We start from the raw sequence: 26,210 nt of genomic DNA on the forward strand, positions 1-26,210 counted from the left end.
ACATATCCGAAGAATAACTAAGACCTCCTATTTCCACCTCCGTAACATCGCCCTTCTCAGCCCTTGCCTCAGCTCATCCGCTGCTGAAGCCCTCATCCATGCCTTTGTTACCTTGAGATTTGACTATTCCAATGCACTCCTGGCTGGCCTCCCACCTTCTACCCTATGTAAACTAGAGGTGATCCAAAACTCGTCTGTCCATGCCCTAACTCGCACCAAGTCCCGCTCACCCATCATCCCTCTGCTCGCTGACCTACATTGGCTTCCGGATAAGCAATGCCTGGATTTCAAAATTTTCATATTTTCAAATCCCTCCATGGCCTCGCTCCTCCCGATCTCTGTAATCTCCTCCAACCCCACAACCCCTCGAGACGTCTGCGCTCCTCTAATTCTGCTCTCCTGAGCATTACTGATTCTAATCACTCAACCTTTTGTGGCTGTGCCTTCTATTGCCCAGGCCCCAAGCTCTGGAACTCTCTGCCTAAACCCCTCCACCTCTCAACCGCTTTTTCGTCCTTCAAGACGCTCCTTAAAACATACCTCTTTAACCAAGCTTTTGGTCACCTGTGCTAAGTTCTACTTGTGTGGCTTGATGTTACATTTTTTAACTCTTAATACTCTTGTGAAGCGCCTTGGAACGTTTAACTACATTAAAGACGCTATATAAATTCAAGTGATTGTTGTTGTAGGAGAATTCCAGAACTCTGAGATTGATAGATTTGAGGGAGGCGAGGGTACCAAGGGATATGAATCAGCGGTGGATAATTGGAGTTGAGGTACAGCTCAGCCATGATCTAATTGAATGGCGGAGCAGGATCGACGGGTGAATGATTGACTCTTGTTCCTATTTGCCCTATTATGCCACCCACCCGAAAGGAAAAACTTGCATTTATATAGTGCCTTTCACAAACTCAGATACCCCAAAACATTTCCATAAAATCATAGAATAAAACAGCACGGAGGGATGACATTTGGCCCATCGTGCCACTATCAGCTCTTTGAAAGAGCTATCCAATTAATCCCAGTCCCTTGCTCTTTTCCCATAACCCTGTAATTTATTTCCCCCTTCAAGTATATATCTAATTCTCTTTTGAATGTTACTATTGAATCTGCTTCCACCACCCTTTCAGACAGTGTATTCTAGATTACAACAACTTGCTGTGTAAAATAAATATTTCCTCATGTTGCCTCTGGTTCTTTTGCCAATCACCATAAATATGTTATTGACCCTTCTGCCACTGGAAACAATTACTCCTTATTTACTCTATCAGAAGCATTAATGATTTTGAACACCTCGATCGAATCTCCCTTTCACCTTCTCTGCTCTAAGGAGAACAACCCCAGCTTCTCCAGTCTCTCCACATAACTGAATCCCTTGGTCCTGGTACCATTCTAGTAAATCTCTTCTGCACCCTCTCCCAGGCCTCAACATTTTTCCTAAAGTGTGGTGCCCAGAATTGGCCACAATACTCCAGCTGGGGCCTAACCAGTATTTTGTAAAGTTTTAGCATAACTTGCTTTTTGTACTCTATTACTCTATTATTAAAGCTGTTGTGTATGCAATAACTGTTAGACTGAATACTGTTTAACTCCAAGAGGTATAACTTTGGCTCTGCTTTATTAAGGCGCAAAGTGACTGATATACAAAATGGCTGGCCTTTTATACTTCCAATGGCCCCCAACAGTGACGCCATCTAGTGGCTAGTGATCCCAAAAGTACATACGTGACAAAAGCCAAGAATCCCATATGCTTTAACAGCCTTCTCATCTTGTCCTGCCACTTTCAAAGATCTGTGTACATACACCTCCAGGTCCCTCTTTTCCTGCACCCCCTTCAAATTTGTACCATTTAGTTCACATTGCCTCTCCTCATTTTTCCTACGAAAATACATCACTTTACACTTTTCGGCATCAAATTTGATCTGCTCTCTGCCTAGTCTGTCTATGTCCTCCTGAAGTCTATTACTATCCTCCTCATTGCTTACTACATTTCTGCATTTTAGGCATCTGCAAACTATGATATGTCCTGTATTTCCAAGTCCAGGCCATTAATATATATCAAAAAGAGCCGTGGTCATAATACCGACCCCTGAGGAACACCACTGCATACCGCCCTCCAGTATAAAAACTAACTGTTCACCATTACTCTCTGCTTTCTGTCCCTAAACCAATTTTATATCCATGCTGCCACGGTCCCTTTATTCCCATGGACTTTTTTGCTTGCCAGTCTATTATGCGGTACTTTATCAAATGTCTTTTGAAAGTCCATATACACATGATTCGCACTATCCTCACAACACTTTCTGTTACTTCATCAAAGAACTCAATCAAGTTAATTAAACACGATTTGTCTTCAACAAATTTGTGTTGACTTTCATTTATTAGCTCGTACATTTCCAAATGCCAATTTATTTTGTCCTGGATTATTGTCTCTGAACACTTCCCTACCACTGATGTTAGGCTAACTGGCCTGCAGTTGCCGGGCTTAACACCTTCCATTTGTTAAACAGGGTGTTATATTTGCAATCCTCCAGTCCTCGGCACTGCCGCCATGTCCATGGAGGATTAGAAGATTGTGGCCAGAGCCGCCACAATTCCCACCCTTACTTATTTCAGTAACCTAGGATGCACCCCATCTGGACCAGATGACTTTTCTATTTTGAGGACTGCCAACATTTTAAGTTCCTATACTTGCCATTGAGGGGGTGCAACAAAGGTTCACCAGACTGATTCCTGGGATGGGGGGATTGTCCTATGAGGAGAGATTGAGTAGACTAAGCCCATATTCTCTAGAGTTTAGAAGTATGAGGTGATCTCATTGAAACATACAAAATTCTTACAGGGCTTGACAGGGTAGGTGCAGGGAGGATGTTTTCCCTGGCTGGGGAGTCTAGAACCAGGGGTCACAGTATCAGAATAAGGGGTCGGCCATTTAGAACTGAGATGAGGAGAACATTTTTCACTCAGAGGGTTGTGAATCTTTGGACTTCTCTACCCCAGAGGGCAATGAAAGTTCAGTCGTTGAGTATATTCAGGACAAAGATCGATAGATTTTTGGATATTAAGGGAATCAAGGAATATGGGGAAAGTGCAGGCAAGTGGAGTTGAGGCAGAAGATCAGCCATGATCTCACTGAATGGCGGAGCAGGCTCGAGGGGCCAAATGGCTTACTCCTACTTCTATTGCTTATGTTCTGATGGTCCTCTTTATTTTTATTCTATCCAATATCTGCCTCCTTCTTTCCTGCTAGATTGGCAGCATCTTCTTCTCTAGTGAAGACAGATGCAAAGTAATCATTTAGTAACTCAGCCATGTGCTCTGCCTCGACAAGAATATTTCCTTTTGGTCCCTAATCGGCCCCAACCTTCCTTTGATTAATCTTTTACTATTTATATGTTTATAAAAGACTTTTGGGAATCCCTTTTGTTATGTATGTATGTAAACCTTACCAAAATGTAAGACTTGCTACTCGGGGACACACCTGTGGGAGACCCAAGGGTTACCTGTGCACCCTGTGGTAAGCAGGTATAAAAGGTGATTCACCATGCTGCTTCCTCACTCTGGAGTCTGAATAAAGAGACCAAGGTCACAAGTTTGAGCTTGCAAAACAGTCCTGTGGATTTATTCTGAACATAACAAATTGGCAACGAGTAACGGATCACGAACTTTCACGTGGGGCTGCCATTGGTATTCTTGAGAGATTTGTTGAGGGTGATGATTGGGAAGCCTTGGGAGTGCCTCGACCAGTACTTTGTGGCCAACGAATTGGACACGACTGAAACAGAGATCAAGCGCAGGGCGATTCTCCTCACCTTATGTGGGTCATCGGCATATGGCCTCCTCAAAAATTTGCTGGCACTGGTCAAACTAACGGACAAATCTTCCGCAGAATTGTGTACGCTGCTTCGGGAACACCTCAAGCCAAAGGAGAGCATCCTGGTGGCCAGGTACCACTTTTACACGCACCGTTGTCGTTCCGAGGGCCAGAATGTGGCGAGTTTTGTCGCCGACCTAAGACGCCTTGTGGGGCAGTGCGAATTTGCAGGATCTACTCTGTACCTGAATGATCTCCTCTTTGAAGGTCTCCCATCGCTCAATGACTGTTTTGCCGACCAATTTTTAATTCCAATCCACCTGGGCCAGATCCCTTTTCAACTCACTGGTTTTAGCTCTCCTCCAGTTAAGTATTTTTACGCTTGGTTGTTCCTTGTCCTTTTCCATGACAATTCTAAACCTAGCTGGCCTCCCACATTCTACCCTACGTAAACTGGAGGTGATCCAAAACTCAGCTGCCCGTGTCCTGACTCGCACCAAGTCCCACTCACCCATCACCCCCTGTGCTCGCTGACCTACATTTGCTCCTGGTTAAGCAACGCCTCGATTTCAAAATTCTCATCCTTGTTTTTAAATCCCTTCATGGCCTCATCCCTCCCTATCTCTGCAATTTCCTTCAGCCCCACAACCCCTACCCCCTCCCCCCCCCCCCCCCCCCCCCGAGATATCTGTGCTCCTATAATTCTGCTCTCTTCAGTATCCCTGATTATAATCGCTCAACCTTTGGTGGCCGTGTCTTCTGTTGCCTAGGCCGAAAGCTCTGGAATTCCCTGCCTACACCTTTCCACCTCTCTACCTTTCTTTCCTGCTTCAAGACGCTCCTTAAAACCAATCTCTTTAACCAAGCTTTTGGTCACCTGCCCGAATTTCTCCTTATGCAACTCGGTGTTAAAATTTTTTAATCTCATAATATTCCTGTGAAGTGCCTTCGGATGTTTCACTACGTTAAAGGCGCTATATAAATATAAGTTGTTGTTGTAATGCTATGATCATTGTTCTCCAAATGTTCTCCTGCTGAAGCATGGTCCAGTTGCCCCACTTCACTCCCCAGGACTAGATCCAGCACTGCCTCATTGGGCTGACAACACACTGATCAAGAAAGTTCTCTTGTACATATTTCAGAAATTTCTCCCCCTCATTACTCTCATTGAATTTTTTGAAAAGCTGAATAGTATATTATGTATTACACGACCACCAGAGGGTTTACCTGTTGGAGTCCCAACAGCTCCCAGCATCCCTTGGGAGCACGGTATATAAGTAGGTCGCCCACGAGGTACCTGCACTCTGGAGTCTCATTAAAGGAGCAAAGGTCACACTTGCTCATTGTACACAGTTCACAGTTTCATCCTTTATTATAAACATATCAATTGACGACGAGGTAACAAACAACCGCGCGAAAATGCAAAGAACAGTTGGTATCCTGGAGAAATTCTCAGAAAGGGACGATTGAGAGGCCTTCGTGGAGAGACTCGACCAATACTTCGTGGCCAATGAGCTGGAAGGGGACGAGAACGCTGCCAAACGAAGGGCGATCCTCCTAACTGTCTGTGGGACAACAACCTATGGCCTCATGAAGAACCTTCTAGCTCTGGCAAAACCAACAGCTAAGTCCTATGACGAATTGTGTACGCTGATCCGGGAGCATCTAAATCCTAAGGAAAGCATTTTGATGGCGAGATATCGGTTCTACACGTGTCAACGGTCGGAGGGCCAGGAAGTGGCGAGCGATGTCGTCGAACTAAGGCGGCTCGCTCCACATTGTGAATTTGAGGGATTTCTAGAACAAATGTGTTATGTATTTAACCCATTGCAACCTGTATTACACTACCACCAGAGGACCGACCTGTTGGAGTCCCAAAGGATCCCAGCATGCCTTGGGAACACGGTATATAAGCAGGCCACCCACGAGGTATCTGCACTCTGAAGTCTCATTAAAGGAGCTAATGAGACTTGCTCATTGTACACAGTACTCAGTTTCATCCTTTATTATGAGTTTATCAAAATGCTTAGAAACTTTTTTGTACTGGGCATTGGCCATGAGGAAATCCTTCGCAAACTGTTGACTCTTGAACTCCGAATCTAAGTAAAGCCATAACGGTAGCCCAGGCATTTATGTCCACCAGCGATGACACCAAACAGATTTTGCAGAGTAAAAACGTTTCGGCCAGTACTGTGCACAAAGTAACGTAGTTTTCGAGCAGGAATATACATGGCAGAATGTATATGCCGGCTGCTGCTGCCCGACCTCAGATGACCCAGAGTCCGCCATCAATCGTTAATGCGAGGCAGTTAACACCTTGTTGGCGCTGTGGAGGTGATCATCGGCCCCATCAATGCCGCTTCAAGCACTATGCGTGCAACGGTTGCACAACAATGGGACACCTCCAGTGAATGTGCAGGCGAGCTGCAAACCCTGCAAACCACCATGTTGCAGAGGAAGATCGATCCACTGTGGATCAGGCTGAATTGGAGACTCGTACCGAGGAAGCAGCAGTGTACAAGATATACACATTCACCACGAAATGTCCACCAATAATGTTGAAAGTTGAACTGAACGGAATTCCAGTATCTATGGAACTGGACACTGGTGCGAGTCAGTCCATAATGAGTAAAAAGGCCTTTGATATTGTGGGGCAAAAAGGCACACAGGCCCAAGCTGAGCCCCATTCACACCAAACTAAAGACTTACACCAAGGAATTAATCCCTGTAATTGGCAGTGCAGAAGTCAAAGTCTCCTATGATGGAGCAGTACATGAACTCCCGCTGTGGATTGTGCCAGGGGATGGCCTCACATTGTTTGGCAGAAGCTGGCTGGGAAAAATCCGCTGGAACTGGGACGACATCCGAGCGCTTTCGTCTGTCGACGACGCCTCATATGCCCAGGTTCTGAGTAGGTTTCCATCGTTGTTCGAGCCAGGCATTGGAAGCTTCTCGCAGGCGAAATTGCAGATCCATTTGGTTCCTGGTACCCGACCCATCCACCACAAGGCACGGGCGGTACCATATATGATGCGTGAGAAAGTGGAAATTAAGCTGGACAGGCTGCAGCGAGAAGGCATCATCGCGCCGGTGGAATTCAACGAGTGGGCTAGCCCGATTGTCCCGGTACTTAAAGAGGACGGCACAGTCAGAATTAGTGTGGACTATAAAGTAATGATTAACCGTTTTTCGCTACAGGACCAGTACCCGCTACCCAAGGCAGACGACCTGTTTGCTACCCTGGCTGGTGGGAAAATTTTAACCAAGCTGGACCTGACCTTGGCCGACATGATGCAGGAGCTGGAGGAGTCTTCGAAAGGCCTCACCTGCATCAACAAGCACAAAGGTCTGTTCATCTATAACAGATGCCCGTTCGGGATTCGGTCGGCCGCGACAATCTTCCAACAGAACATGGAGAGCCTGCTAAAGTCGGTTCCTTTCACCGTGGTTTTCCAGGACAACATAATGGTTACAGGTCTGGACACCATTGAGCACTTGAAGAATCTGGAAGAGATTCTTAGTCGGTTGGATCGCATGGGGCGCAGGTTGAAATGCTCGAAGTTTATTTTCCTGGCACAGGAGGTCAAGTTTTTGGGAAGAAGAATTGCAGCAGATGGCATCAGACTCACCGATGCCAAGACGGAGGCCATCAAGAACGCGCTGAGATCACAGAACGTGACGGAGCTGCGGTCGTTCCTTGGACTCCTTAACGATTTCAGTAATTTCCTACCTGGGTTAAGCACCCTGCTAGAACCCCTATATGCGCTACTGCTCAAGGGAGACGGCTGGGTATGGGAGAATTCATAAGAGGCTGCCTTTAAGAAAGCTAGAAATCTGTTGTGTTCAAACAAACTTCTTGTCCTGTATGACCCTTGTAAAAGATTAGTGCTAGCTTGTGATGCATTGTCATACGGGGTCGGGTGTGTGTTACAACAGGCTAACGAATCGGGGATTTTGCAACTAGTCGCTTAAATGTCCAGGAGTTTGTCCAAAGCCGAGGGGGCCTACAGCATGATTGAAAAAGAGGCTCTGGCGTGCGTTTACGGGGTAAAGAAAATGCACCCCAGTACTTATTTGGCCTCAATTTTGAGCTTGAAACTGACCACAAGACGCTCATATCGCTGTTCTCTGAGAGCAAAGGGATTAGAAACATAGAAACATAGAAAATAGGTGCAGGAGTAGGCCATTCGGCCCTTCAAGCCTGCACCACCATTCAATAAGATCATGGCTGATCATTCACCTCAGTACCCCTTTCCTGCTTTCTCTCCAAACCCCTTGATCCCTTTAGCCGTCAGGGCCATATCTAAGTCCCTCTTGAATTTATCTAACAAACTGGCATCAACAACTCTCTGTGGGAGAGAATTCCACAGGTTAACAACTCTCTGAGTGAAAAAGTTTCTCATCTCGGTCCTAAATGGCTTACCCCTTATCCTTAGACTGTGACCCCTGGTTCTGGACTTCCCCAACATCAGGAACATTCTTCCTGCATGTAACCTGTCCAGTCCCGACAGAATTTTATATGTTTCTATGAGATCCTCTCTTATTCATCTAAACTCCAGTGAATACAGGCCCAGTCGATCCAGTCTCGCCTCATATGTCAATCCTGCCATCCCAGGAATCAGTCTGGTGAACCTTCACTGCACTCCCTCAATACCAAGAACGTCCTTCCTCAGATTAGGAGACCAAAACTGAACACAATATTCCAGGTGAGGCCTCACCAAGGCCCTATACAACTGAGGTAAGACCTCCCTGCTCCACCAATGCCTCTGCCTGCATCCAAAGATGGGCGGTCATGCTGTCGGCATACCACTATGTAATCCGCCACAGACTGGGCACAGCGAACTGCGCAGATGCTCTCAGTCGGCTGCCATTGCCCACCACCGGAGTAGAAATGGCACAGCCAGCGGAGTTGCTCATGGTAATGGATGCATTCGAAAATGAAAAGTCCCCCGTTACGGCCCGCCAGATCAGGACCTGGACCAGCCAGGGTCTCTTACTGTCCTTGGAAAAAAAACTGTGTCCTCAATGGGAGCTGGTCCAGCATCCCAGCGGAGATGCAGGAGCAATTAAGTCGTTCCACAGGCGCAAAGACAAAATGTCCCTGCACGCGGACCGTCTGTTGTAAGAACATAAGAATTAGGAACAGGAGTAGGCCATCTAGCCTCTCGAGCCTGCTCCGCCATTCAATAAGATCATGGCTGATCTGGCCGTGGACTCAGCTCCACTTACTCGCCCTCTCCCCGTAACCCTTAATTCCCTTATTGGTTAAAAATCTATCTATCTGTGACTTGAATACATTCAATGAGCTAGCCTCAACTGCTTCCGTGGGCAGAGAATTCCACAGATTCACAACCCTCTGGGAGAAGAAATTCCAACTCAACTCGGTTTTAAATTGGCTCCCCCGTATTTTGAGGCTGTGCCCCCTTGTTCTCGTCTCCCCGACCAGTGGAAACAACCTCTCTGCCTCTATCTTGTCTATCCCTTTCATGATTTTAAATGTTTCTCTAAGATCACCCCTCATCCTTCTGAACTCCAACGAGTAAAGACCCAGTCTACTCAATCTATCATCATAAGGTAACCCCCTCATCTCCGGAATCAGCCTCGTGAATCGTCTCTGTACCCCCTCCAAAGCCAGTATATCCTTCCTTAAGTAAGGTGACCAAAACTGCACGCAGTACTCCAGGTGCGGCCTTACCAATACCCTATAGTGTTGCAGCAGGACCTCCCTGCTTTTGTACTCCATCCCTCTCGCAATGAAGGCCAACATTCCATTCGCCTTCCTGATTACCTGCTGCACCTGCAAACTAACTTTTTGGGATTCATGCACAAGGACCCCAGGTCCCTCTGCACCTCAGCATGTTGTAATTTCTTCCCATTCAAATAATATTTCCTTTTACTGTTTTTTTTTCCCCAAGGTGGATGACCTCACACTTTCCGACATTGTATTCCATCTGCCAAACCTTAGCCCATTCGCTTAACCTATCCAAATCTCATTGCAGCCTCTCTGTGTCCTCTACACAACCCGCTTTCCCACTAATCTTTGTGTCATCTGCAAATTTTGTTACACTACATTCTGTCCCCTCTTCCAGGTCATCTATGTATATTGTAAACAGTTGTGGTCCCAGCACTGATCCCTGTGGCACACCACTAACTACCGATTTCCAATCTGAAAAGGACCCATTTATCCCGACTCTCTGCTTTCTGTTCGCCAGCCAATTCTCTATCCATGCTAATACATTTCCTCTGACTCCGCGTACCTCTATCTTCTGCAATAACCTTTTGTGTGGCACCTTATCGAATGCCTTTTGGAAATCTAAATACACCACATCCATCGGTACACCTCTATCCACCATGCTCGTTATATCCTCAAAGAATTCCAGTAAATTAGTTCAACATGATTTCCCCTTCATGAATCCATGCTGCGTCTGCTTGATTGCACTATTCCTATCTCGATGTCCTGCTATTTCTTCCTTAATGATAGTTTCAAGCATTTTCTCCACTACAGATGTTAAACTAACCTGCCTTTTGTCTGCCCCCTTTTTTAAACAGAGGCGTTACATTAGCTGCTTTCCAATCTGCTGGTACCTCCCCAGAGTCCAGAGAATTTTGGTAGATTATAACGAATGCATCTGCTATAACTTCCGCCATCTCTTTTAATACCCTGGGATGCATTTCATCAGGACCAGGGGACTTGTCTACCTTGAGTCCCATTAGCCTGTCCAGCACTACCCCCCTAGTGATAGTGATTGTCTCAAGGTCCTGCCTTCCCACATTCCCATGACCAGCAATTTTTGGCATGGTTTTTGTGTCTTCCACTGTGAAGACCGAAGCAAAATAATTGTTTAAGGTCTCAGCCATTTCCACATTTCCCATTATTAAATCCCCCTTCTCATCTTCTAAGGGACCAACATTTACTTTAGTCACTCTTTTCCATTTTCTATATCTGTAAAAGCTTTTACTATCTGTTTTTATGTTTTGCGCAAGTTTACCTTCGTAATCTATCTTTCCTTTCTTTATTGCTTTTTTAGTCATTCTTTGCTGTTGTTTAAAATTTTCCCAATCCTCTAGTTTCCCACTAACCTTGGCCACCTTATACGCATTGGTCTTTGATTTGATACTCTCCTTTATTTCCTTGGTTATCCACGGCTGGTTATCCCTTCTCTTACCGCCCTTCTTTTTCACTGGAATATATTTTTGTTGCACACTATGAAAGCGCTCCTTAAAAGTCCTCCACTGTTCCTCAATTGTGCCACGGGTTGGTCTGTGTTTCCAGTCTACTTTAGCCAACTCTGCCCTCATCCCACTGTATCCCCTTTGTTTAAGCATAGTACGCTCGTTTCTGACACAACTTCCTCGCCCTCAATCTGTATTACAAATTCAACCATACTGTGATCACTCATTCCGAGAAGATCTTTTACGAGGAGATCGTTTATTTTTCCTGTCTCATTACACAGGACCAGATCTAAGATAGCTTGCTCCCTTGTAGGTTCTGTTACATACTGATCTAAGAAACAATCCGTATGCATTCTATGAATTCCTCCTCTAGGCTACCCCGTGCGATTTGAGTTGACCAATCGATATGTAGGTTAAAATCCCCCATGACTACTGCCGCTCCTTTTTCACAGGCCTCCATTATTCCCTTGATTATTGCCCGCCCCATCGTGAAGTTATTATTTGGGGGCCTATAAACTACGCCCACTAGTGACTTTTTCCACTTACTATCTCTAATCTCCACCCACAATGATTCAACATTTTGTTCAGTAGAGCCAATATCGTCTCTCACAACTGCCCTGATTGCCCCTGATTGTGGGGCAATCGTGTGGTCTTGCCCAAGAAAGGCAGAGATACGTTCATTTTTGAACTGCACAGCACTCTCGCAGGCATTGTAATGATGAAAGCCATAGCCAAATCCCATGTGTGGTGGCCCGGCATCGACTCAGATTTAGAGTCATGCGTGCGCCAGTGCAACACTTGCTCTCAGCTGAGCAATGCACCCAGAGAGATACCGCTAAGTTTGTGGTCATGGCCCTCCAAACCGTGGTCGAGGATCCACGTGGACTATGCAGGCCCATTTCTAGGCAAAATGTTTTTGGTTGTCGTGGACGCTTACTCAAAATGGATTGAATGTGCAATAATGTCTGTAAGCACGACCGCGGTCACTATTGAAAGCCTATGAGCCATGTTTGCCACACACGGTCTGCCTGATGTCCTTGTCTGTGACAATGGGCCATGTTTCACCAATGCTGAATTCAAGGAATTCATGACCTGCAATGGGATTAAGCACGTCACATCTGCCGCGTTCAAGCCTGCATCCAACGGCCAGGCAGAGCGGGCAGTTCAGACCATCAAGCAAAGCCTGAAACGCGTGTCGGAAGGCTCCCTGCAGACCCGAGTATGCCGAGTGATGTTCAGCTACCGCACCAGACCCCACTCACTCATCAGAGTTCCCCCAGCCGAGCTGCTCATGAAAAGGGCGCTCAAAACAAGGCTCTCTCTTGTCTACCCTGATCTCCATGATCACGTGGAGGGCAGGCGGCATCAACAAAGTGTGTGCCATGACCGTGCAAATTTGTCATGCGATATTGAGGTCAATGATCCTGTGTTTGTACTCAATTATGGACATGGTCCAAAACGGCTTGCTGGCACTGTCATAGCCAAAGAGGGGAGTAGAGTGTTTCAGGTCAAATTGGCCAATGGACTAACGTGCAGAAAACATTTGGACCAAATCAAATTGCGTTCACCAACAGTTACGAACAAACCGAAGAAGACACCACCAACTTTGACCCTCCAACACACACACAAGTGGCAACTGACATCATGGTTGACCACGAAGCCGAACTCACCATCCCCAGCAGCCCAGTGAAGAACTAACCAACTCGCCCACATGCGCGTTTGTACCGAGACAATCGACAAGGGACCGAAAAGGCCCAAATCATCTCGCCTTGTAAATAAGTGTACTATTGACTTCTCGGGGAAGTGATGTTATGTATTTAACCCTTTGTAACTTATATTACACTACCACCAGAGGACCTACCTGTTGGAGTCCCAAGGGAACCCAGCATCCTTTGGGAGCACAGTATATAAGCAGGCCACCCATGAGGTACCTGCACTCTGGAGTTTTATTATGGAGCTAAGTTCACACTTGCTCATTGTACACAGTACTCAGTTTCAGCCTTTATTATAAACATATCATAGTGGATAGGGAATTGTCTATGGATGTTATTTCTGTGGACTTCCAGAGGCATTCGATAAAATCCCTCAAAAGAGACTGTTAAAGTTGAAGCTCATGGAATTGAGTGCAAATTATTGACCTGGTTAGGAGATTGGCTGAGCGGCAGGAGTCAGAGAGTAGGGATAATGGGCAGGTACTTAAATGTAATTAATGGTGTCCCATAGCAATCGGTATTGGGGCCTCAACTATTCATTATTTATTAACAACTTAGGTGACCGGATAGAGTGCCATATATCCAAATTTGTTGATGACACAAAAGTAGGCTGCATTGTAAGCAGTGTAGATGGAAGCGTAAAATAACAAAGATATTAACAAATTAAGTGAATGGGCATAACTGTGGCAAATGGATTTCAATGTAAGCAAAGGCGAGGTCATCCACTTTGGACCAAAAAAGGATAGAACAGGGTACTTTCTAATTGGTGAAAAGCTGGGCCAAAGAAACTTCCATCTATCATTAAAATGTCATGGACAGGTACAAAAAATATCAAAAGGCTAATGGAATGCTGGCCTTTATATCTGGAAGACTAGAATACAAAGGGAGTAGAAGTCATGCACCAGTTATATAAACCAGTTATATAAAGCCCAGGTTAGACCAGAACTGGTGTACCGTGTTCAGTTCTGAACATTGCACCTTAGGAAGGATATATTGGCCTTGGAGGGAATGCAGCATAGATTGACCAGAATGATACCTGGACTCCAAGGTTTAAATTAAAAGGCGAGATTCCACAAACTTGGGTTGTATTCCCTAGAATTTAGAAGATTAAGGGATGATGTAATCAAAGTTTTCAAGATATTAAGGGAAACTGAAGGGGTAGAGAGGGAGAAAGGATTTCTGCTAATTGGGGAATCTAGGACTAGAGGACATAACCTAAAAATTCGAACAAGACCTTTCAGAAGTGAAGTTATGAAACATTTCTACACACAAAGGGTGGTAGAAGTTTGGAATTCTCTTCCACACATGGCAATTGATGCTAGATCAATTGTTAATTTTAAATCTGAGATTAATAAATTTCTGTTAACCAAAGGTATTAAGGGATATGGGGCAACGGTGGGTATATGGAGTTAGATTGCAGATCAGCCATGATTTCTTTGAATTGCGGAACAGGCTCGAGGGGCTGAACAGCCACTTCCCGTTACTATGTTTACACTGTTACTATCCCTGCCTATAAAGATAATTGAAGTCCCCCATTATCAGTACTGTGCTGATCTTGCATTTTTCTGTAATGTGCCTGCAAATTTGCTTCTGTATCACTTTCCCACTATTTGGTGGCTGAAAGTACACACCCAGTCGTGTAATAGCATCATTGTTACAACCAATTACTTTTGAAATCTGTTGCAATATAGGAAACATGGCAACCAATTTGTGCACAGCAAGCTCCCACAAACAGCTATGAAATAAATGATCTAATAATTTGTTTCAAGTTTTGGTTGGGGGGTAAATGTTGGTTAGGACACTACTCTAATTCCAATAGGGCTGTGGGCAATGTTCCCGTGAAGCTGTGGGGCTGCGCAGCGGTCTGGAAGTCTCGCGCAGGCCGCTTGCTGGCTTTACAATGGGAAAACCCGTGCACACGTGGAAATTTTAATGTACCATGCAGCCTGTTAAAGGGGGGGCTATGCACCCCCCCAAAATTCGAAGGAATATTGGCCATGGGATCTTTCACGTCCTCCCAAGAGGGCTGACGGAACCTCGGTTTAACATCTCAGGCGAAAGACGGCACCTCCGATACTGCAGCACTCCCGCAGCATTGCACTGGAGTGTCAGCCTGGATTATATGTTCACATCTCTGAAATGGGGCTTGAACCTACAACCTTCTGATTCAGAAATAAGAAAAAGAGAATAGAAGGGACCAAAGTGAGAATCAGAAGAGAAAAGCAAATTATAATTTAAATGAAGAAAAGTTGCGTAGTGCTACAGTACAGAGACCTGGTGGTCCTTGTGCATGAAACACAAAAAGTTAGTATGCAGGTACAGCAAGTAATCAGAAAGGCAAATAGAATGTTGGCCTTTATTGTAAGGGGGATAGAGTATAAAAACAGAGTAGTCCTGCTACAACTGTACAGGGTATTGGTGAGGCCACACCTGGAGTACTGTGTACAGTTTTGGTCTCCATATTTAAGGAAGGATATATACTTGCATTGGAGGCTGTTCAGAGAAGGTTCACTAGGTTAATTCTGGAGATGAGGGGGTTGACTTATGAGGATAGGTTGAATAGGTTGGGTGTCATGGTACATCAGTCATTGAAGGTTGGCATGCAGGTACAGCAGGCGGTTAAGAAAGCAAATGGCATGTTGGCCTTCATAGTGAGGGGATTTGAGTACAGGGGCAGGGAGGTGTTGCTACAGTTGTACAGGACCTTGGTGAAGCCACACCTGGAGTATTGTGTTCAGTTTTGGTCTCCTAACTTGAGGAAGGACATTCTTGCTATTGAGGGAGTGCAGCGAAGGTTCACCAGACTGATTCCCGGGATGGCGGGACTGACATATCAAGAAAGACTGGATCAACTGAGCTTGTATTCACTGGAGTTCAAAGAGAGGGGATCTCATAGAAACGTTTAAAATTCTGACGGGTTTAGACAGGTTAGATGCAGGAAGAATGTTCCCAATGTTGGGGAAGTCCAGAACCAGGGGTCACAGTCTGAGGATAAGAGGTAAGCCATTTAGGATCGAGATGAGGAGAAACTTCTTCACCCAGAGATTGGTGAACCTGTGGAATTCTCTACCACAGAAAATTGTTGAGGCCAATTCACTAAATATATTCAAAAAGGAGGTAGTCCTTACTACTAGGGGGATCAAGGGGTATGGTGAGAAAGCAGGAATGGGGTACTGAAGTTGCATGTTCAGCCATGAACTCATTGAATGGTGGTGCAGGCTTGAAGGGCCGAATGGCCTTCTCCACCTATTTTCTGTGTTTCTATACACATTGGAGTTCAGAAGAATGAGAGGTGATCTTATTGAAACTTGTAAGATAATGAGGGTGCTCGACAAGGTGGATGCAGAGGATATTTCTACTCATAGGGGAAACTAAAATTAAGGGACATAGTCTTAGAATAAGGGGCTGCCCATTTAAAATTGAGATGAGAAATTTCTTCTCTCAGAGGGTTGCAAATCTGTGGAATTCTCTGCCGCAGAGAGCTGTGGAGGCTAGGTTATTGAATAAATTTAAGGTGGAGATAGATTTTTGAGTAATAAGGGAGTAAAGGGTTATGGGGAGCAGGTAGGGAAGCGGAGCAGGTAGGGAAGCGGAGCTGAGTCCATGATCAGATCAGCCATGATCTTATTGAATGGTGGCGCAGTCTCGAGGGTTCAAATGGCCTACTCCTGCTATTTATGTTCTTAGGAGAAACAACAACACGACGACAACATAGACAAATATCAAACAGAGCATATTCTCCATGTGCAACACCACTGTAGATTAATTAGTGATATATTAAAAATCTTCTGTGGACAGACACCTTTGCTCCTTGCACTCTGTGTCTCATCCCGCTCAGTGTGCCTGGTCACGTGAACAGAACGCACGGCATTGCAACATGCTGATGACGTAATTGCTGTCTTTGTTTTGGCGCGCGGCTGTGCGACAGAGGCCGAGCTGCGATTGGCTGCCGGCGGCGGGGTTTTGATCCTGCTGCGTCTGAGTGACGCTTGGTTCGCGCGACGGATTTAAAATTAACGAAAGCGACGGCTGAGGAAAAATAGCCGCGAGCGGCGGAGCGCTCCTGGCGGACACACAGACACCGACCGCGGGCATGAGCGGGGAGGCGGCACTGCCCCGGCTGGTGAGTCCGGGGGACCGGCGACCTGGTGTCGTTCTTCTGTGGTGGGAGGAATGTGGTGGTCGGGACTGCGCAGTCAGTCTACCCCGAAGTGAATGTCGGAGTCTGCTGGGTGACATTGCTGTGTGTGTGTGTTTACAGAACGCAAGACTTGCATTTATATAGTGCCATTCACAACTTACGGTCGTTTCAAAGTGCTTTACATTCAATGAAGTATAGCCACTGTTGTAATGTAGGAAACGCAGCAGCCAATTTGCGCACAGCAAGCTCTCACAAACAGCCATGTGATAACGACCAGATAATCTATTTTTGGTATGTTGATTGAGGGATAAATATTGGCCAGCGCATTCTGCTCTTCTTCGAAATACATAGTAAGAACATAAGTAGTAGGAGCAGGAGTAGGTCATTGGGCCCCTCGAGCCTGCTCCACCATTCAATAAGATCATGGCTGATCTGATCATGGACTCAGCTCCACTGCCCTGCCCGCTCCCCATAACCCTTTACTCCCTGATAGCTCAAAATTCTGTCTATCTCCGCCTTAAATATATTCAATGACCCAGCCTCCACAGCTCTCTGGAGCAGAGAATTCCAGATTTACATACTCTGAGAAGAAATTTCTCCTCATCGCAGTTTTAAATAGGTGACCCCTTATTCTAAAACTATGCCCCCCATTTCTAGATTCCCCAATGACAGGAAACATACTCTCTGCATCTACCTTGTCGAGCCCTCTCATTATCTTATATGTTTCAATTCGATCACACCTCATTCTTCTAATCTTCAGTGTGCATAGGCCCAACCGACTCAACCTTTCTTCATGTCAAACCCTTCAACTCAGGAATCAACCGAGTGAACCTTCTCTGAACTGGCTCCAAATGCAAGTATATCCCTGGGAGGACAGACGCATCAACATTAGCGTCCTCGACCAGGCCAACATCCCCAGCATTGAAGCACTGATCACACTTTATCAGCTCTGCTGGGCAGGCCACATAGTTTGCATGTCACACACGAGACTCCCAAAGCAAGCGCTCTACTCGGAACTCCTTCACGGCAAACGAGCCAAAGGTGGGCAGTGGAAACATTACAAGGAACACCCTCAAAGCCTCCTTGATAAAGTGCGACATCCCCACTGATTCATAGGAGTCCCTGGCCAAAGACTGCCGTAAGTGGAGGAAGTGCATCCTGGAGGGCGCTGAGCACCTCGAGTCTCGTCGCCGAGAGCATTCAGAAATCAAGCGCAGGCTGCGGAAAGAGCAGGCGGCAAACCAGTCCCATCCACCCTTTTACCTCAACGACTATCTGTCCCACCTATGACAGAGACTGTGATTCTCATATTGGACTGTACAGCCACCTAAGAACTCATGTTAAGAGTGGAAGCAAGACTTCCTCGATTACGAGGGACTGCCTATCCCTCCTTAAATGAGACCAAAACTGTAGGCATTACTCTCGGTGTGGCCTCACCAATACCCTGTACAGTTGTAGCAGGACTGCTCTGCTTTTATACTTTAACCCCCTTGCAATAAAGGCCAACATTCCATTTGCCTTCCAATTGCACCTGCAAACTAACTTTTTGTGTTTTATGCACAAGGACCCCCAGGTCCCTCTGTGCTGCAGCAGTTTGTAATTTTTCTCCATTTAAATAATTTGATTTTTTTATTTTTCCTGCCAAATGGATAACCTCACACATTCCCACATTATACTCCATCTGCCAAATTTTTGTGTGCTCCTCACAACTTGCTTTCCCACCCATCTTTGTACCGTCAGCAAACTTAGCTACATTACACTCACTCCCTTCATCCAAATCATTAATATAGATTATAAATAGTTGAGGCAGCGATCCCTGTGGCACCCCGCTAATTACTGTTTGCCAACCGGAAAATGACCCATTTATCCCGACTCTGTTTTCTGTTAGTTAGCCAATCCTCTATCCATGCCAATATATTGTCCCCAACCCTGTGAACTTTTATCTTGTGCAGTAACCTTTTATGTGGCACTTTATCGAATGCCTTCTGGAAATCCAAATATACCACATCCACTGGTTCTCCCTTATCCATCCTTAAACAACGGCAGCAAATTTGTCAAACATGATTTCCCTTTTATAAAACCATGCTGACTCTGCTTGACTGAATTATGCTTTTCCAAATGTCCTGCTGCTGCTTCCATAATAATGGACTCCGGCATTTTCCCAATGACAGATGTTAGGCTAACTGGTCTATAGTTTCCTGTTTTCTGTCTGCCTCCTTTTTTAAATAGGGGTGTTTCATTTGCAGTTTTTCAGTCTGCTGGGACCTCTGCAAAATCCAGGGAATTTTGGTAGATTACAACCAATGCATCCACTATCTCTGCAGCCACTTCTTTTAAGACCCTAGGAAGCAAGCCATCAGGTCCAGGGGACTTGTCCACCTTTAGTCCCATTATTTTACCGAGTACTACTACTTTAGTGATAGTGATTGTTTTAAGTTCCTCCCTCCCTATAGCCCCTTGATGATTATCCATTATTGGGATGTTTTTAGTGTCTTCTACTGTGAAGATCAATTCAAATTATTGTTCAAAGTCTCTGCCATTTCCCTGTTCCCCATTATTACTTCCCCAGTCTCATCCTCTAAGGGACCAACATTTACTTTAGCCACTCTTTTTCTTTTTATATACTGTAGAAACTCTTGCTATCTGTTTTTATATTTCTTACTAGTTTACTTTCATAATCTATCTTCCCTCTATTATGTTTTTAGTTCTTTGCTGGTTTTTAAAAGTTCCCCAATCCTCTGGTCTTCCACTAATCTTGGCCACTTTGTATGCCATTGTTTTCAATTTGATGCCATCCTTTATTTGTGCCATGGGATTTTTTACGTCCACCAGAAAAAGTAGACGGGGCCTCGGTTTAATGTCTCAGACGAAGGACGGCACCCCCGACAGTGCAGCACTCCCTCAGCATTGCACTGGAGTGTCAGCCTAGATTTATGTACTCAAGTCTCTGGAGTGGGACTTGAATCCACAACCATCTCACTCAGAGGCAAGTGTGCCACTCACTGATCCAGGAACCCCTCTCTAGTACTCGCAGTCCCCAACACACCTCCACCCCACCTTTACATCACCATCCCTCTCTTAGAGTTCAAGGCTACCCTCCTGCACACCTAAACCATATAATCCCACTCCCTAGTACTGCCACACGCTGTCTGCCAGCAGGGTAAGGGGAATCATGGGTAAATGGAGGAGGAGGAGGAGGTCCTGCAGACCCTGATCTTGTCCAACAGGTACAATATATTTGCTGCTAGTGGGGATAAGGACAAAGACTGGGGAGGACAGCCACAGTGCTGACCTACAACAACAACTTGTATTTATATAGCACCTTTATCGTAGTGAAACATCCCAAGGCGCTTCACAGGTGTATGATGCGATAAAGATTTGACATCGAGCTGCATAAGTAGAAATTAGCGCAGGTGACCTAAGGAGCGTCTTGAAGGAGGAGAGAGAGGCGAAGAGGTTTAGGCAGGGAGTTCCAGAGCTTGGGGCCTAAGCAACAGAAGGCACGGCCACCAGTGGTTGAGCGATTACAATCAGGGTTGCCCAGGAGGGCAGATTTAGAGGAGCGCAGACATCTCGTGAGGTGGTGGGCGTGGGGGAGGGGGGAGGGGGGGGTGGGCGGTTGTGGGGCTGAAGGAGATTACAGAGATAGGGAGAGGTGAGGCCATGGAGGGACCTAGATACCAAAGGTGGTAGAAGGAAGATAGAAATGTCCTATGTATTGGGGATTCAATAATTAGGGGGATAAATAGCATCCTCTGCAGCTACGATCGAGAATGCTGAAGGTTGTGTTGCCTTCCTGGTGCCTGGGTAAGGGATATCTCGATGTGCGGCTGGAACGGAAGGAGAAAGGTCCACTTGTCCTGGTCCATGTTGGGACGAACAACATAGGAAAGAACAAGGAGAAGATCTTGCTGAGGGGGTACCAGGAAATGGGAGCTAAATTGAAAGTCAGGACCTCGGAAAAAGGAAAAAAAAAATAAACACTTGCATTAAATAGTGCCTTTCATGACTACCAGATGTCCCAAAGCGCTTTACAGCCAATGAAGTACTTTTTGAAGTGTAGTCACTGTTGTAATGTCGGGTATGTGGCAGTCAATTTGCGCATAGCAAGCTCCTTGTAACAGCAATGTGATAATGATCAACTTTTTAGTGATGTTGATTGAGGGATAAATATTGGACAGAACACCAGGGATAACTCCCCTGCACTTCTTTGAAATAGTGCCATGGGATTTTTTACGTCCACCTGAGAGAGCAGACGGGGCCTCGGTTTAATACCTCATCCGAAAGATGACATCTCCGACAACGCAGCACTCCCTCAGCACTGCACTGGAGTGTCAGCTGAGATTTTCGTGCTCAAGTCCCTGAGGTGGAACTTGAACCCACAACCTTCTGACTCGGAGGAGAGAGTGCTACCAATTGAGCCACAGCTGAAACATCTCAGGATTATCATTCGAGCCATGTGCAATTTGGTATAGGATAAACAGATTAGGAAAGGTAACACATGGTTAATGGAGTGGTATGGGAAAAAGGAGTTCAATTTCATGGGTCACTGACATCAGTACTGGGACAGGAAGGAGCTGTACTGTTGGGATGGGCTTCATCTGAACCGGGCTGGGACCCAGATGAAAGGATAAATAGGGCTGTAGAAAGGACTTTAAACCGATTATAGGGGCGGTGGGCACAGACAGATACAAAAATAGCCGAAAGATTTTTTTTATTAAAAGGGATGAGAGCGAAGTCCAGGTCGTCAATCGTATGAAAGATAATATAAATATTTAAAATTCAGAAAGAAATATAGGTAATAGCAACAAAATAATTGATGAAAAATATAACCGATGTGATTTAAAAAAAAAACAAGATGTGTGATAAGTTAAAATGTGTTTTGAAAAACATCAAGGCATAAAGACAGGAGAGGGTCTATTGTTGAATTAAAAGTTTGATACACTAATGTACGTAGCATAAGAAATAAAACAAGTGAATTAGAAGTGCACATTTAGCTTAAAGGGTATGACGTAGTGCTGGCTACAAGCTGGGCTTGACTGCGAGATAAATATTCCAGGTTATAACGACTTTTGAAAAAATAGAGAAATTGGAAATTGTTGCAAAAACAGAGCAGTTACAATGGGAGACTTCAATTTCTCACAGACTTGGGGAAACGAAACAACTCAAGCCCCAAAGGCAGTGAATAGCCTGAGTGTATTCAGGACAGTTTTCTGGAACAATATATTTTTGAAAGAATAAGCGAACAGGCCATATTAGATTTAGTAATGAGTCTGAAATAGTCTAAGGGCAAGGGAACACCTAGCTAACAGTAACCATAATATCATTGAATTCAATACTGGATTTGAAGGAGAGAATGGTGAGTCTCGAAACCAAGGTTTTCAATTTAGGTATGGCTGACTTTGAAGGGACGAAGTCGAAATTGCCCACAACAGACTGAGCAGAACTATTATAAACTACAGATGAACAATGGGAGGTGTTCAAAAAAAAGTATTTGGTAGAATGCAAGATCTGTACACACCCCTAAAGGGCAAGAGCTCTGCTTGTGTAATTAAACAACTTTGGTCAAGAAGGGAAGTGAGAGATCGTAAAAATCCAAAGGCAAAGAACAGTACAGATCCCCTGGACTGGAAGAGGTATAAAGCACAGCAAAGGGTTACAAAGAAAGTGGTAAGAGCTGCAAAAAGGGAATATGAGAAAAAACTTGAGGACTTCAACGATAACACTAAAGGTTTTACAAATATGTTAAGAGAAGGGGTGGTGAAGAATAATGTGGGCTCCTAACTGAAGGCGCAGATAATTTTGTAATTGGAAATTAGGAAATGGCAAACTTATTAAATAGCATTGGTCTTCATAGTAGACGATGAGCATAAAGTACCAGAGATACAAGGATAACTTAAAAAATAAATCAAGTGAAGAACTAACTAGATTCAATACAAGTAAAAAGAATGATGATGGAAAAACTAATGAGATTAAAAATGGTCAAATCTCCAGAACCCGATGTTTTCCACCCCAGGATATTAAAAGCAGTACGTGAGCAAAAGGTTGATGCTTTAGTCATGATCTGGTCCTGTGTAAGGAGACCGGATTAATAAACAATCTCTTAGTAAAGGATCCCCTTGGAATGAGTGATCACAGCATGGTTGAATTTCAAATTCAGATGGAGGGTGAGAAAATTGGATCTCAAACCAGAGTACTAAGCTTAAATAAAGGAGACTATGAAGGTATGAGGGCAGAGTTGGCTAAAGTGGACTGGGAAAATAGATTAAAGTGAAGGACAGTTGATGAACAGTGGTGTACATTTAAGGAGATACTTCACGACTCTCAAGAAAAATATATTCCAATAAGGAGGGAAGGGTGTAAAAGAAAAGATAGCCATCCGTGGCTAACTAAAGAAATAAAGGATTGTATCCAATTAAAAACAAGGGCATACAAAGTGGCCAAAACTAGTGGGAGGACAGAAAATTGGGAAGCTTTTAAAAGCCAGCAATGAATGACTAAAAAAATGATTAAGAACGGGAAGATATACTATGAACGTAACTAGCACGAAATATAAAAACAGATAGTAAGAGTTTCTATAGGTATATAAAAAGGAAAAGAGTGGCTAAAGTAAATGTTGGTCCTTTAGAGGACGAGACCGGGGAATTAGTAATGGGGAACATGGAGATGGCAGAAACTGAACAAATATTTTGTATCAGTCTTTACGGTAGAGGACACTAATATCCCAACAGTGGATAGTCAAAGGGCTATGGGGGGGAGGAACTTAACACAATCACAATCACTAAGGAGGTGGTACTCAGTAAGATAATGGGACTAAAGGCAGATAAGTCCCCTGGATCTGATGGCTTGCATCCTCGGGTCTTAAGAGAAGTAGCGGCAGGGATAGTGGATGCATTAATTGTAATTTACCAAAATTCCCTGGATTCTGGGGAGGTCACAGCAGATTGGAAAACTGTAAAGCCGCTATTTAAAAAAAAAGAGGCAGAATAAAAGCAGGAAATTATAGACCAGTTAGCCTAATATCTGTGGTTGGGAAAATGTTGGAGTACATTATTAAAGAAGCAGTAGCAGGACATTTGGAAAAGTATAATTCGGTCAGGCAGAGTCAGCCTGGATTTATGAAGGGGAAGTCATGTTTGACAAATTTGCTGGAATTCTTTGAGGATGTAACAAATAGGGTGGATAAAGAGGAACCAGTGGATGTGGTGTATTTGGACTTCCAGAAGGCATTTGACAAGGTGCCACATAAAAAGTTACTGCACAAGATAAAAGTTCACGGGTTGGGGGTAATATATTAGCATGGATAGAGGATTGGCTAACTAACAGAAAACAGAGAGTCGGGAAAAAAGGTTCATTCTTGGGTTGGCAATCAGTAACTAGTGGGGTGCCACACGGATCAGTGCTGGGACCCCAACTATTTACAATCTACATTAACGACTTGGAAGAAAGGACCAAGTGGTACGTAGTCAAGTTTGCTGACGATACAAAGATGGGTGGAAAAGCAATGTGTGAGGAGGACACACAAAATCTGCAAAAGGACATAGACAGGCTAAATGAGTGGACACAAATTTGGCAGATGGAGTATAATGTTGGAAAGTGTGAGGTCGGTCATGCACTTTGGCAGAAAAAATCAAAGAGCAAGTTATTATTTAAATGGAGAAAGATTGCAAAGTGCTGCAGTACAGCGGGACCTGGGGGTACTTGTGCATGTAACAAAAGGTTCGTATGCAGGTACAGCAAGTGATCAGGAAGGCCAATGGAATCTGGCCTTTATTGCAAAGGGGATGGAGTATAAAAGCAGGGAAGTTATACAGGGTATTGGTGAGGCCACACCTAGAATACTGCGTACAGTTTTGGTTTCCATATTTACAAAAGGATATACTTGCTTTGGAGGCAGTTCAGAGAAGGTTCACTAGGTTGATTCCGGAGATGAGGGGGTTGACTTATGAGAAAAGGTTGAGTAGGTTGGGTCTCTACTCATTGGAATTCAGAAGAATGAGAGGTGATCTTATCGAAACGTATAAGATTATGAGGGGGCTTGACAAGGTGGATGCAGAGAGGATGTTTCCACTGATGGGGGAGACTAGAACTAGAGGGCATGATCTTAGAATAAGGGGCCGCCCATTTAAAACTGAGATGAGAAGGAATTTCTTCTCAGTATTGTAAATCTGTGGATTTCTCTGCCTCAGAGCTATGGAAGCTGGGACATTGAATAAATTTAAGAGAGAGATAGACAGTTTCTTAACCGATAAGGGATTAAGGGTTTATGGGGAGCGGGCAGAGAAGTGGACCTGAGTCCATGATCGGATCAGCCATGATTGTATTAAATGGCGGAGCAGGCTTGAGGGGCCGTATGACCTACTCCTGCTCCTATTTCTTAAGTTCCTCCAAAACACTCTTGATTCAGGAATTGTATCCTTGATTGGAAAACTGCCAATGTCACTCCATTATTTAAAGTAAGCAATTATAGGTCCATTTGTATAATGGCAGGTCTAGGGAAGTTACTTGGCACTCTGCCCGCTCCCCATAAACCCTTAATCCCTTATCGGTTAAGAAACTGTCTATCTCTCTCTTAAATTTATTCAATGTCCCAACTTCCATAGCTCTGAGGCAGAGAAATCCACAGATTTACAATTCTGAGAAGAAATTCCTTCTCATCTCAGTTTTAAATGGGTGGCCCCTTAGTCTAAGAGTGACTGAGCATTTTGACAAATATTAGCTGATTATAGAGAGCCAGCATAGATTTGTAAAGGGTAGGTCATGTCTAATGAACCTAGTTGAGATTTTTAAGGAGGTAACAAATGTGGTAGGTAAGAAAGTGTCTGGATGTTATTTATGTGGACTTCCAGAAGGTATTTGACAAAGTTCCACATAAGAGACTGTTAACAGAAATGAGTGCATGGAATTGGAAGCAACCTATTGCCTTGGATAGGGAATTGGTTAGGAGGCAGGAGACAGCGAGCAGGGGTAATGGGTATGTACTGAAAGTGGCAAGATGTGACTCGTGGTGTTCCTCGGGAACCTGTACTGGGGCCACAGCTTTTCAAGATATCTATAAATGATTTGGATGAAGGAATAGAAAGCCTGATATCCAAGTTTGCTGATGACACTAAGTTAGGTGACATAGTAAGTAGTGTCGGTGGGAGCAGAAAGTTGCAAAGGGACATTGATAAAAGTGAGTGGGCAAAACTGTGGCAAATGGAGTTCAATGTGCGAAAGTGTGAGGTCACCCACTTTGGACTCAAGATAGATAGATCAGAGTAATTTCAAAATGGCGAAGCTAGAAACTACATGAGCAGAGAGATGTAGGGGTCCAAGTACAGAAATCACTAAAAGCTAGTGCACAGATGCAAAAAATACTTGAAAACGC

The 26,210-nt window shown here is 44.6% G+C and overlaps 1 protein-coding gene across 3 annotated transcripts in view; it reads left to right on the top strand.

The window, feature by feature from the left end:
* Window positions 1–16,650: 16,650 nt before the first annotated feature.
* The window catches only part of LOC139268258 (centromere protein C-like), a 159,838-nt gene continuing 150,278 nt past the window's right edge, over window positions 16,651–26,210 (top strand). For 2 of the 3 annotated variants that reach the window (XM_070886314.1, XM_070886320.1), the window contains exon 1: window positions 16,652–16,822. In XM_070886314.1, coding sequence (XP_070742415.1) covers window positions 16,793–16,822 — 30 coding nt within the window. In that variant the 5' untranslated portion in view covers window positions 16,652–16,792. Of the gene's footprint in view, window positions 16,823–26,210 lie in introns of all 3 variants that reach the window. The other variant, XM_070886326.1, reaches the window with a different exon arrangement.

This window comes from Pristiophorus japonicus, chromosome 1 (assembly GCF_044704955.1).
Source record: "Pristiophorus japonicus isolate sPriJap1 chromosome 1, sPriJap1.hap1, whole genome shotgun sequence".
In the NCBI taxonomy this organism is placed as follows: Eukaryota; Metazoa; Chordata; class Chondrichthyes; family Pristiophoridae; genus Pristiophorus; species Pristiophorus japonicus.